The sequence below is a fragment of the Barbus barbus genome, assembly GCF_936440315.1.
Source record: "Barbus barbus genome assembly, chromosome: 26".
Classification (NCBI taxonomy): Eukaryota; Metazoa; Chordata; class Actinopteri; order Cypriniformes; family Cyprinidae; genus Barbus; species Barbus barbus.
Genome location: NC_136754.1, coordinates 15,687,390 through 15,701,497, shown reverse-complemented (window position 1 = coordinate 15,701,497; position 14,108 = coordinate 15,687,390). Strand labels below are relative to the sequence as shown.

The following is a 14,108-nucleotide window of genomic DNA, read 5'->3' as shown; positions in this document are numbered from 1 at the left end:
GATTTTCATTACAGATAAAAGAATTAGGATGTTACATATTTGTTTACTTATTTTACTATTTCTCCAGTTAGGTAAGCACATTTTAGTAAGACAAAACACCATGAACATTCATACATGAACACCATGAACAGGCCTACGGATAAGCCCAATTTATTTGCCTTTCTATTATGATTTATACCAGCTTATGAAAGTGATCTGAATGTTGTATTAAGTTGACATCCAGCCAGAGTTGTTGGCAGTAATCACAAGTGAAGATGGATGAACCCAGCAACTAGACAATTAGTATCAATCAGAATCCATGATGACCACATTATATTAAAAGTCTGTAAGATTGACATTTGATTTATTCCATAAAAAAATGATTATCTAAATAGGTTATGCAGCTTAATACTGTAAAGGGTCTGTATGAAAAAGGTCCAAAATAAACCTATGCACAAAACCTATATAAACGAATTAACAAAAAAATGATTGCAGTAAAAATAATTGTAATCTTTTAATAAACATGATTTACGAGATGAAGATGACATGAAAAGTTAATTTATTTATATTTTTTTGAAAGTCCGTATATGAGCATTAGTGGGACTGAAGTTGTCAGAATAAACCCGAAATACACGTCGTTGTTGTCATGTGGTGAATTTGGCCAATCGTGAAACAGCTGTGTCGTCATCAGCGCTCCCGCAGTCGCTCTGGAGAAATTGCGCCGGCTGAGTCAGCCGGCTGCTCTCGAAACGATATCGCGGTACTTTGATGCCACACGTGACAGTGACGTGTGGTCGGCGCCGGTTCAAGTCGGACTAAATTTCTAACCGGCATGCACTGCTTCAAGTCAGTCGCCGATCGGTCTGCTAAGTGCTGCATGAAGTCGAACGCACCTACAGTGACAGTCTCATGGCTGTCTGCGTAAGCAGACATCTGAAATGGTAGGTAGGCTTTATACCCGGCATAATTTAGAAACCAGAGCATTTACATCAGTGTTATTGTCTTTTCAGGAATCTTTTGATATCTGAAAGGTTGGAAGAGATAAGACCGTTTCAGAGTCTGGAGTGCCTGGACCTCTATGGATGTAGATTAGGTGACAACCATGAGGTTTTTAAGTACATAACATCCGAAGCCCTGGCTAGGTATGGCAAGTTGGAAACTTCATTGTCTCATTCATTGGCATAATTGCATAAATCAAATGAACATTTCAGAAGGTTTATTGAGTGTACAACTTTCTCCTCTGAACATTTTCCTTTTTTTTTTGTAGTCTTGTGAAACTTCATAGGTGCAAACTGCCTTTCTGACGCAGGACTGCAGAGACTGACCACGCCAGTGAGGGTGATGAAGAAAGGTCTAGAAAACCTAGAGCTTTTGGAAGTCTCTGGTAAGTTTATGGGTTTGTATAGTCAGATAAACTACTATTCAAAAGTTTGAGGTCAGTATAAATCATTTTTATTCAGGAAGGGTGCATTAAAACAAAAGTGACAAAGACATGTATAATGTCTTTACAGTCATTTATAATGTTTCAAAAGATTTCTATTTCAAACATGCTGTTTTTTAACTTTCTATTTATCAAAGAATCCTGAAAAAAATGATGGTTTTCCCTAGAATATAAAGCAACACAACTGTTTTTAACATTGATAATAATAAAAAAAAGGGTTTCTTGAGCAGCAAATCAGCATATTATAATGATTTCTAAAGGATCATCACTGAGACCTGAAGTAATGACTGCTGAAAATTCAACTTTGCCATTACAGGAATGGATGAATAAATTTGAAAATATATTCAAATGGAAGACAGTTATTGTAAATTGTAATAATATTTTATAATATTATTTTTTTACTGTATTTTAATAAATGCAGCCTTGGTGAGCATGGAAAACAAAGTAAAAAAAAAACAGCGTTTGAATCTCATTACATAAATACGTTCAGTTGCTTTTTATACATAACTGTAATGTTTATGGTAATTTATACTCTTGCCATTTCAATTATTTTTAACAGAGAATCCCATTACTGAGAAAGGTCTTGGATATCTAACATGCTTTAAAACGCTACAGAAACTGGACATATCTGGGACAAATGTGACGGTAACACAATTAAAAAGTTAACATCAATGAGTACGTTTTTATGGAGGTCTTGAATAATATTATAAAGCTCTTTTAGGTGAATGTGTCTTTGAAAGGATTCTTCAGAAAGAATATGATAATGTCTTCTCAGAAACACCTCTTTGAAGGAGTTTGGACACTCTGATTGTAAAACAGAAGTCTGGGCTGAACAGGTAACAGAGAAGGTTTTATGGTATCCATGATGGATATAGGTAATTATGAATGTTTTATAATGAGGCATCTCTGTATAAAAATCTCTCACTATTCAAATTTTAATCAGGTAATAAACCAATGGGAAATTACAGCTTCTGAAGTACCAAAGAAAGACTACAAATCAAGAACAAATGCTGTCCGTTTCTGTGAGTTTATTCATTTTATGTTCACTTTATCACAAAATATTAAATTACTACTATTACTATTAATCTGAATTTTGTTCTTTAGATGGAAGAGAAAAGTTTGTCCGAGAGACATTAAACTCCTGGTCTGGGATGAGTGACACCACAAAGAAAGACAAAGTTGTGCCGATTCACTTTTATAAGGTTGATTTCTGTGGCACGAGTTCAACAGCAGAACACAACACACTTTCATCAACAGTGGCAGCTGTTCAGAAGGGCAAGAAGAGGAGACTATTATCAGAGGAAGACCAAAGTTCAGCTCCTCTGTCTGAAGAGGACTTATATCTGTTAAATAGTTATTGAGTGGACACAGACATGTGACATCTTTGCAACGCATTCCTCTGTGAGGAACAAGACACTTAAATGCTTTTAGTTTGTATTCTTCACAATTAAAAACAGCTTATTTTTGTGCACTAGTCTTTTGTTTCGTAATACGATACACTGGCTGCCAAACATGAGCATGCTTATACAAAATCATTAAGACTGGAACAGATTTTAAAACATACCAAAACAGTTACAGAAATGACATTAAATGACTGAGGATCACACACTTCACTACCAGACTTTCAAGTTATTGTGGACGCAAAAAAAAAATGCAGAAACACATGCCTCGGTGCAAGGAGACATGACAAATTAAAACAATACATGTTCTAAAATTGGCTCAAAATCTCAAAAACCATCCTCTGACTGGATGGAATCATAGTCTGAAGCTGAGTTTGTGCCTTTCATACAATATGAACATTTCTGTGAAAGAAGTCAGGTAAAATCTGAACACTGGCTCTGACTCAATAGGCAACTAGCAGTGATTCACCCAGACTGCAAATTGGGGCAAAAATCTGGGCCTTAAGAGAACAAATATGTTACAAAATAGGACAAACGGTAGTGTGAACACATGTCAGCAATATCAGTACATCAAAAGTGGTACAAAACATCTGAAAATCCAGTATTTCTCAAAAAAAATTTCCTTACTTTTAAAAAGATGTGACTCATTAAAGGGGCATTTATATCACTGCCATAATCTATTTTAATATATTGCTTCATTTTCAGAAATCGTGGTATTTGTAGCCTCTGATGCAGATGTTTTCATCAGATCAGTCAAAGCAGTGCTGCCTGCCTTCCTGACACAGACTGCGGGATATACAGTAACAGTACTGATAGTGTTATGGAGAAAATTTTCTTGCAAATTTTTTGCAAGGTGACCATCTTTGTACAATTTTCTTATCGGTCACTGTCCAATGAGCATCCAGACCTTTCTTTGATATGGCATTCCCAGTACTTTCCACAATTGTTTACTAGTTTTCCTAACCCTTGTTTTCATTATAGAAAACTACCTGTTTTTCAAAAAAATTCTTCTCTTATCCACCTCTTTCTGGGTGCCCAAGGTTGCAGAGCCATACCATTTTAAGCTTTTAATGAGCTGTCAGGATTTTAATGAGTTTTCACCATTATCTATTTCTGTATCATTCCCCATCTCCGGTCCTTCCTTCTGTATTCTATATTCATAAATACAGTCACGTAGGCCATAAGGCCTAGTTATTTAGTTGAGGCCCTCAAAATGCACCTTGCTCTCAAACTGTACATTGCAGAATAGCTTACACAAACATGCAGAGTAACTTCTTCAAATGTTTAATACATGATAAATAATATATTTCATCAATAGTAGTAAGATATATCAATATCAATAGGGTACAATGCATCTTTGCTGAATAAATGCATTAATTTCAGGGGGGAAAAATGCTGACTGCAAACGTGTGATGTCGTATGTAACCACATTTATAATAACATTTAAAAGTATATTTTTGATACATTCACTGATTGTTTCTGTCCAGAAAGAGAAAGGAACTCTCAGTTAGAGAAGTACATCTTACCTTCCTTTTTGGTTTCAGTTCTCTCTAATATTGGTATATCACTGTCTCTGCTTGAAAAAAAAATGTTCTCAAACAATACAGAATATACAACAATATACCTAATTCAATTAACTCTTGTTAAAGACATATGTAACCTGTTGGGCTTCACATCTAAAGTATTTACTTCAAAAAATATGGGATGATATTAGACTAAAAATTATTAATAGATGCATGCACAATTCTCCATGTACTGCATAGATTTTATGCATGTATCTTACTAACCACGAACAAATGTCTTTCAATTTCAGTCTGTGGAATTCAGGATTAAATGATTGTGCAGCGATTTTAACAAATACAGACATGTTTGAGCATAAAAATGTTGTGATCTGCATTAATATATCATAAATTGCTCATGCAAAAAGTAATCCGTGCATGTGTGGATCAGGTGACACACGTGCATTTATTGACATCTCGTTTGCATTAATCTTGTTCGGTTCATTTGGATTTTGAGACTTCATTTTCGCAGTTTGCAGCATTTCACGACGCCCACCCACACAACTACCAATGAACAAAGCCCAGTGCAATTCATTAACATGTACACGATTTGAAAAATTCGCAAATGTGCATCACTACACTGAAACAAATGCTTTTCAGCCAGTGTCTGCAGAGTTAAGAATTACATCAATGTGCAGCATTTTGTACAAATAGAGACTTATTTTTTAATACAAATGTTATAGTTTGTATTAAACTATCATAATTTGTGCATGCAGCGATTAAAATGTGCATTTGTGGATCAGGCGACGCACGTGCATTCATTCACATCTCTTCTAAATCGATTCTATTTGATTCATTTAATTTTGAGACTTTTGTTCCGCCCGTTTAGCCTTGCCCAATCCACACACACACAGCTCGCGATCCACACGCTGCTGAGCCTAAGAACATCAGCGACCACTAGATGGCACTAGCCCCAGTAAGTAACAACACTAGCATTTTTAGAGATTTGCTGTTTACACTAAGTGAAAATAGCCATTTTATACATGCTGTAGAAGTAGCAGATATTTGCAATAAGTGTAAATAGTAATTAGACGATATTTATAGGCTACTTATAAAAAAAAAAATGGCGAATTAGCATTGTCAACTTCATGTTTGTAGACGATACTGACTCAGAAAACAGTTTAGTAATAAGTAGGCCTAAATAAAATGTGTTCTAGCTATTTTTCCCTAAACATACATTGTCATTCCATTAGCCAGCAGGCTTTATGCTAATAGCCTATAAAAGGCTCATTGTTTTAATATAGTACAGTTTAACAGTTTAATTAATTGAATATAAACGTGCAATTACTAATGGCTTAAATGAGCAACTATAATAGCCCTTTAATGATAATAATAATAATAATACAAGGAAGGAATAACTGACAACTTGCCGCTGAATTACAGAAAAAAAAACACAAAGGTACCATCAGGGGGCTATTCCATAAAAGACGCTAAGAAAAGCGGGCATTAAAGTCCAAAACCTGACTTGAAATAACCTAACAAATCAATCGGGACTAAAGCGGTTCCATAAACGACAATTCAAGTTCACGCAATCTGACTAATGCTATCCAGGTTCAGTGAGTCAGGATAATGTGACGTACACGCTTATTCTGAAGCAGCCCTTAATGTCGATCATGGATCAAATCGATCCACCATAGCAAACAGCGAATATTTGTGCTGTTTAACGCATTTGAAACATTGTGTTTTCCTCAGTGCATAACTGATACGTCACAGGTATATTTTTTACATCTGTAAATGTCAGAAAGCCATGCAAATATTTCCATTTAGCTGTCAGGAGTGGGCGAGGCTTATGCGAGAGAACGAGCGCTGCGGCGCGCATGCGCGCTACACAGACGGAGCAGAATAGAATACTAGCGCAAGGATTCTGAATAAAATATACATTCTGCTAAAATATTTGTTGTTGGACATTAAATGTGACACATAGAATTTTACTACATATAAATGTATTTTTATGATAGCAGCAACTGTTAATCACTAGCTCAAATGAGTTAAATGTGTGTTCCTCTTATCAGTTAAAATGTACTATGATTTCTATTATAAATTTACATTTTTAATTCAGTGATTTTAACTTTTGATTGTGTTTTTATGCTTTAAAGAGCCATTTTAGATTGTAATGTTTTAATGTTCTAATAACCATAAAAGGTACAACTGTCATAAATTCAGAGAGAAATGCTGCATGGCTAGAAACGTCTGATCAACTGCATGCACAAGTAGCAACTATGTTAAAATGTCATTCGCCTACATTTTGGGCACAATACATTAAATACAGTTGGTTGTAGCCTATTTTTTATTTATTTGATTATTTAAGGTGTATTTTCTGTATACTTTTATTTTTGGACCGATAATAAATTAAACTGACTGTATGTGAGAGAGTCAGTGGTAATATTGATGCGTTCCTATTGGTCAGAGTTAGAGGAGCTCAGCTTAGCCTGACAGTTAGCCTGCTCCGGACCAGGTTAGTTTGCCAGCATAAGTTGCCGGGGTAACTGAGTTTGAACTTTTTTAAGTTTGATTTATGAAACCGAATCTACCAAAAATAAGCCTGACTAACCGAAATAAGCTTGGCTTATACTCTAATCTTGGTTTATGGAACAGCCCCCAGGACGTTCTTGTTTGGCTAAATTAATATGAGCTATTCTGTGTCCTAAGACTAGTTAAATTAGAACAAGTTCAATAAAACATTTTTATTATATTTCTACGGGCAGAGTAGAATAGCCAAACCAAAAAGAAACAAAGAAAACAATGTAACATTCATAAAAGTGTACACAATGGAATGAGCACAGGTGACTGGGGCTAGTGCCATCTAGTGGTCGCTGATGTTCTTAGGCTCAGCAGCGTGTGGATCGCGAGCTGTGTGTGTGTGGATTGGGCAAGGCTAAACGGGCGGAACAAAAGTCTCAAAATTAAATGAATCAAATAGAATCGATTTAGAAGAGATGTGAATGAATGCACGTGCGTCGCCTGATCCACAAATGCACATTTTAATCGCTGCATGCACAAATTATGATAGTTTAATACAAACTATAACATTTGTATTAAAAAATAAGTCTCTATTTGTACAAAATGCTGCACATTGATGTAATTCTTAACTCTGCAGACACTGGCTGAAAAGCATTTGTTTCAGTGTAGTGATGCACATTTGCGAATTTTTCAAATCGTATTGACTATTGAGTATTGACTCAGTGCATCTCAGTGTGGTATGGAAACAGCTCCAATCAGGACTGCAAAGCACTACAGAGAGTTGTGCGCTTAGCTGAGCGCATCTCAGGGTCTGCTCTCCCCTCTCTGCAGGACATCTACCTCAAACGCTGCAAAAATAGAGCTGTCAAAATAATCAAGGACTCAAATCACCCTGGTAACCAGCTATTCACTTTGCTTCCATCTGGTAAGCGCTTCCGTAGCCTGATGGCAAAAACTGAGAGACTTAGGAGGAGCTTCTTCCCCCAGGCCATCAGGCTCCTAAACTCTAACTCTGTGTCATAACATCACTTGACTCCATGTAAATATCACCATATCAATAAGCTATTCATACTTTTTCTCTACCTCATATTGCTGCTATTATATACCCTGTACAACTTTTTTGCACATTATTTTGCACATTCCTCTTAGTACTATTTAAGTCAACAACATACTGACCTGCACATTTATATTTTTTATCTATCTTTTTATTTTATTCTTTTTATTTTATTTTTTTTATTCTTTTCTACTTTTCTTCTCTTAATATTTGTATACTTTATAATTGCATTGTCCTTGGAGCGGACCTGACCTACATTTCACTGCTGGTTATACTCTGTATAATTGTGTATGTGACAAATAAAACTCTTGAATCTTGAATCTTGAAATCGTGTACACGTTAATGAATTGCACTGGGCTTTGTTCATTGGTAGTTGTGTGTGTGGGCGTCGTGAAATGCTGCAAACTGCGAAAATGAAGTCTCAAAATCCAAATGAACCGAACAAGATTAATGCAAACGAGATGTCAATAAATGCACGTGTGTCACCTGATCCACACATGCACGGATTACTTTTTGCATGAGCAATTTATGATATATTAATGCAGATCACAACATTTTTATGCTCAAACATGTCTGTATTTGTTAAAATCGCTGCACAATCATTTAATCCTGAATTCCACAGACTCAAATTGAAAGACATTTGTTCGTGGTTAGTAAGATACATGCATAAAATGTATGCAGTACATGGAGAATTGTGCATGCATCTATTAATAATTTTGAGTCTAATATCATCCCATAAAAAAATGTCAATGTGCAATTCTTACATCTGGTATTCAGACAGTCTTCAGAAGCCTATATAAATGGTAAGAAGAGTTACAAGATGGTAAATTACTAACAACATCAGCACTTCTATCAGCACATAAAATCTTTGTTGTCAGCATTGACATGCCCACACAGACAAAAATCATATCAGGTTTGACTAGTCCAAACAAATGACAAAATACACACTAAAACCCTGCACCACAACTCTGTCTATTTAAATTAAAAACAAAACATGAGAACAGAACACTTTTTAGTAGGTTTGTTTATTAACAATATTTAGATGACAAATCTGAGAGATCGCAAAATATGTTCATTTACAATGCCTTTATTGACTTTTCAACTGTCTCTATGGCAGTTCAAGAAATTCCCACTCACTGCAGCACTGATATCTTGTACTAAAGCATCAATCGAAATGTTAATGTCATTGTGCAACACGTTGTACCTCAAATCACAAGCTGTTATTGATCAAACTGAGAACACTCAAAAACAAATAAGGGAAACAAGACGACTTCATCTCTACAAATGGGCAGTAAACAGAAAAACCCAGATCCTACAGAGCTTTCAATCTGATAGGTAACGCCTTTAAAGTGCCAAAACATTAACAGAATATATTCCCCACAGTCCACGCGTCTAAAATTTAAAAAAAAGGAGAACCAAGAAACCCATAGTCAATGCGTTTGAAGCTATAACCACACCTCTGAAAGAGAAAACCAAAAGCTCCATCAATTTCTTTGGATGTTAGACTGATTAAATGTTAGACTGATCCAGATTGACCTTTGATGGAAGAGGTCCAGCTTCCTGCTCCTCCGCCCCTGGAGATCTGATGATCACCAGAGAGGACTGCAGATAGGGGGTCAGTTTCTGATCCTTCATGTACTCCATATCCCCATATATGCTTAGCTTCTGTTGAAAGGGGGAGAACATGTAGACGAGTTAGATAAATATAACCAACTAACCAATAATTGGCTAAACAACATGAAGATGAGTGAATGTGAAGTGGTTTACCTCAGCAGGGACGTACTGCTCAACAGCAGTGGACACTGTGGCACAACAGATCCAGATCAGAACCAAGACGGACAGAACCAGAGTGGTGGTCAGGATCCAGCCAGGCAGCCACGGGTTCCTACCGGTTCAAAAAAACATGTTTCATATTCAACAAGATCAACAGACTGCAACAAATCGTTAGAGATTAAAATCCAGATCAACATGTGACCAACCTTGAGAAACAGCTGAAGAGATTGTAATCGTCCTCAGAGTTGCTTCTATCGATGAACATGTCTCTGTCTCTCTCCTGAATGTAGCTTCTTGGGTAGTCTTTATAAATAGGGTTTTTCATTTCCGGATCTACAACTATTAATAACACAAGGGGTCCAATATCAGTGTTGAGATCTTGAAACTACTTCTGTTAAGAGAAAGACGCTAAGATGACGTTGTGGAAAGTGACTGTTATTAATCATGACTGTTGTTACATATTTACAAACTTCATAACATGACATCTTAAAACTACAGTATGTAATTTTTCTCAAAAAAAGTTTCTCAAAATAAAAGGTATTCCTGGCTCCAAGGACCAGGACCAATTAGTTGAGCAAATGCTGTTATATCCATTAGGCCACGACAGGGAAGTCGTGGCCTAATGGTTAGAGAGTCGGACTCGTAATCCAAAGGTTGCGGGTTCGAGTCTCGGGCCGGCAGGGATTGTAGGTGGGGGGAGTGAATGTACAGCGCTCTCTCCACCCTCAATACCACGACTGAGGTGCCCTTGAGCAAGGCACCGAACCCCCAACTGCTCCCCGGGCACCGCAGCATAAATGGCTGCCCACTGCTCCGGGTGTGTGTTCACGGTGTGTGTGTGTGCACGTTGGATGAGTTAAATCCACGAATTCCGAGTATGGGTCACCATACTTGGCCGTATGTCACTTCACTTTCACTTTCCACTTATATTGGGCAGCCAAAACAAGTAGACAGCAAATTTGCTTAGTGCTACTAATGACACAGATATTACACGCTCAACTTCAATCTCATCAAGAGATTAAAATTCACCTGTTTTCAGTTCATATGTTATTGATCATATGTTCGGTTCAAACATATGTTATTGATCTTACTGTAAACGGTTCATCCATGCAGGTTTTTCTCTCTCTCTCTCTCTCTCTCTATATATATATATATATATATATATATATATATATATATGTATATATATATATATATATATATATGTGCTGTCAAACGATTAATCATAATTAATCGCATCCAAAATAAAAGTTTTTGCTTCCATAATATATGTGTGTATACAGTGTGTGTGTATATATGTATATGTGTAATATATACAGTGCCCTCCATAAGTATTGGAACAGTAAAGACAAAATTGCTCTGTTGGCTGTGGAGTCAAGACATTTGCAAATATGATTAAAAGATGAATATGACAACAAAACTACAGAATGTCACATATTATTATTGGGTGATTCAACACACGTTTTACCAGCTAAGAAGTTCAGCACTTTTAGAGTTTCATGCCTCTATCTGATGTGAGCATAAGTATTGGAATAGTTGCCTCACAGGTCTTTCTAAGTGATCAGCTGTGTCCTGTTGCATTAATTCTTCAGATATTAAAAGCAGGGAATGTGTCGTATCAGTTATATCCATTACTTCTGTATTCTGAATCTTGCATTCGATGATGACACACACAAACCAGGATGAAGATGAGGGAGCTGACTTTGAGAGAAAAGCAAGCAATTTGGATGCTAAAAGAAAAGAGTCAGTTAGAGCTATGGCAAAAACAAAGGGCATGGAGAAATCAAGAGATTGGAAACCACCTGCAACCAACAACTACCTGATCGGCTGAGAAAACAACAGTAGTTGAAGACAGACAAATCATAAAAGCTGTGAAAATGAACCCTAAAAGACGTGTCTGTAAAATCACCAACAACTTCCAGAAAGCTGGGGTGATGCTCTGACAATCTACTGTCCTCAGGAGACTTTGACACAGAATTACAGATGCTACACAGCAAGATGCAAACCTCTGACCAGCACCAAAAATAGAAAGGCAAGATTAGAGTTTGCAAAAGAGCACAAAGGTGAGCCAGAAGAGTTTTGGAACTGTGTTTATGGACCGATGAGACAAAGATGAACATTTATCTAAGTGATGGGAAAGCAAAAATGTGGAGAAAAAAGGGAACTGCAATGATCTCAAGCATACAGCCTCATCTGTAAAGCATGGTGGAGGTGGTGTCATGGCATGGGCATGCATGGCTGTCTCTGGAACAGGCCCTCTCAACTTTACTGATGACTTAATGTATGATGACAGTAGCAGAATGAATTTGGAAGGGTACAAAACCATCTTGCCTACCAATATTCAAGAAAATGCCACCAGATTCATTGGGAAGTGCTTCATATTGCATCAGGACAATGACCTAAAACACGCTGCTAGTTCAGTCAAGCAATTTATAAGGGCAAAGAAAATGGAAAGTCTTAGATTGACCAAGTCAATCTCCAGATTTAAATCTGATTGAACATGAATTTCAGCAGCTGAAGAGGAGAGTAAAGGCAGAAACCTTCCAAAACAAGCAACAATTGGGATTGGCTGCATTAAAGGCTGGGAAAAGTATTTCAAAGGATGAGACCAAGAGTCTGGTGATGTCTATGGGTCACAGACTCACTGCTGTGATTGTGTGCAAGGGATCTGCAACTAAATAATAGCTTTTAATCTTTTATTTCTGCCTTATGTTCAACTGTCCCAATACTTATGCTCACATCAATGAGTGGGATGAACTCTAAAAGTGCTGTTCTTTTTATTTGGTAAAACATGTATGTGTTGAAACAGCTAATAATAAAATGTGACATTCTGTAGTTTTGTCTCATATTCATCTTTTAATCATATTTGTAAATGTCTCGACTCCACAGCCAACAGAGCAATTTTGTCTTTACTGTTCCAATACTTATGGAGAGCACTGTATATATATATGCGCCTATAATTTAATGTAATAACTGGATCATCCGGTGAAATTACAAACTTCTCTCTGTGATGCATTCGGATTCTTCATCATCCACTTAAATCCCACCCCTTTCTTACAATCAACCTCAATGTTGCATTCAGATCCACTTCCATCCAATGAACAACCGAACAACCACTTTAACACATATTATAATTATTAAAGTGTGAAAACATGTAACAGTCATGAAGTGTGACACTTTCCAAATCTTGCTTAATAATCATAGAGGAAAATATTATGTGTGTTATATGAAGTGCTCACAAGTGCTCTGTGACTCCTCAGTCTCGTCTCTCTGGAATTCAAACTGAGGGAAAAACTGAACTTGCGGCCCGGACTAGAAATGAGATAAAGCAAAAATCTTCATCAATGGCACTTTAGAAATAAGTTTTACTTCTTACTTTGCAAAAGAGGTGGACAAATGTTTCACTATCAAGGGCCAAAATACATCACCACATTACCTGGAAAATGACCACTTTGCCATCATCTGCCTGGAGGTAAAATGTCCAGGATGAGGTGATGAAGCTGTGAGCTTGGTTCATCATGTCTTCCCAGAAAACTCTCACCAAAGTCAGTGGGTACAGGAGATGGATCCTGGGCATCATCGTCAACAACTTCCCACCAAAACAACAAACAAATAAACAAACAGTGATTTCAAATAAGTTAAATTCAAGTAGAACTGACTACTGAAAGACAGTAAACATGTAAAGCCCTTATTCAAATGTTTTACCACACCTGCTCCATTCTTTGCTCTGCAAATGGCTGTTGACTTTGGCATCCTAGATTGCATGCGTACTGCTCCTCTGACTGGGTGTAGGCTTCACGACAGGCTGCAAGAAGTCAAACACACATAACAAACACACTCTTATCAACACAAAAATAAGCGAAAGCTGTAAGGACTCAGACAGACTATACTTTAATATTACCTGACTCGCATTCAGCTTTGGTTTCGTTGAGATCCTTGGTGTCACCCACAAACTGACAGATGGAGAAGAGACGGCATCCTCTCTGACAGGCGTACAGAGCCTCCTCCTAATCACAAAACAAACAGGCCAAATAAAGAAACAAGTCTAATTCCGCTTTGCTCGTTGTTATTGTTCTAACATTACAACGCACAAGCTCCTAATAACGCAAACTAACGACTGGCTAAAAATCTCGATAGCGTTTCTTTGTTAGTAAACAAGTCGTGACTGGGTGAATGTCTCGCACTCACCCGAGGATAAGTGTGCAAACTGTAAGTCATCTGACATGTATTATGACAAGACGCCGTGTTTCCCAAAACACCATTGAAGACGTCGGAAGATGCATATGTGCTCGTAAGTATGCAGCAAAAACTCATCCAAATCCCGCAGGACTTTATTGCACTCATTTTGGAGGATTACCAAACATCGACTAAACGACTCTTCCTTGTTTGTGTACTTGCGGAAATGTCGTAAGATCGGCGTCCTATACTGCGCAGGCGCCGTG

General features: G+C 37.1%; 1 protein-coding gene and 1 pseudogene across 2 annotated transcripts; one reads left to right on the top strand and one right to left on the bottom strand.

Moving 5' to 3' along the window:
• The first annotated feature begins 838 nt into the window (after positions 1 to 838).
• Positions 839 to 2,893, top strand: LOC306845626 (leucine-rich repeat-containing protein 42-like; annotated as a pseudogene). Its single transcript, XR_013786007.1, has 7 exons — positions 839 to 920; positions 990 to 1,121; positions 1,247 to 1,363; positions 1,980 to 2,065; positions 2,142 to 2,256; positions 2,364 to 2,442; positions 2,525 to 2,893. The product of XR_013786007.1 is annotated as a leucine-rich repeat-containing protein 42-like (transcript).
• Positions 2,894 to 8,229: 5,336 nt separating this feature from the next.
• LOC306846333 (transmembrane protein 59-like) lies at positions 8,230 to 14,107 on the bottom strand. Its single transcript, XM_079379643.1, has 8 exons — positions 13,855 to 14,107; positions 13,568 to 13,673; positions 13,377 to 13,471; positions 13,103 to 13,255; positions 12,906 to 12,978; positions 9,873 to 10,005; positions 9,661 to 9,778; positions 8,230 to 9,558 (listed from the first exon to the last, which is right to left on the bottom strand). Exons 1-8 carry the CDS (start codon positions 14,008 to 14,010, stop codon positions 9,403 to 9,405), a joined length of 990 nt encoding a protein of 329 aa, XP_079235769.1. The 5' UTR covers positions 14,011 to 14,107; the 3' UTR covers positions 8,230 to 9,402.
• Between the last annotated feature and the right edge of the window lies 1 nt (position 14,108).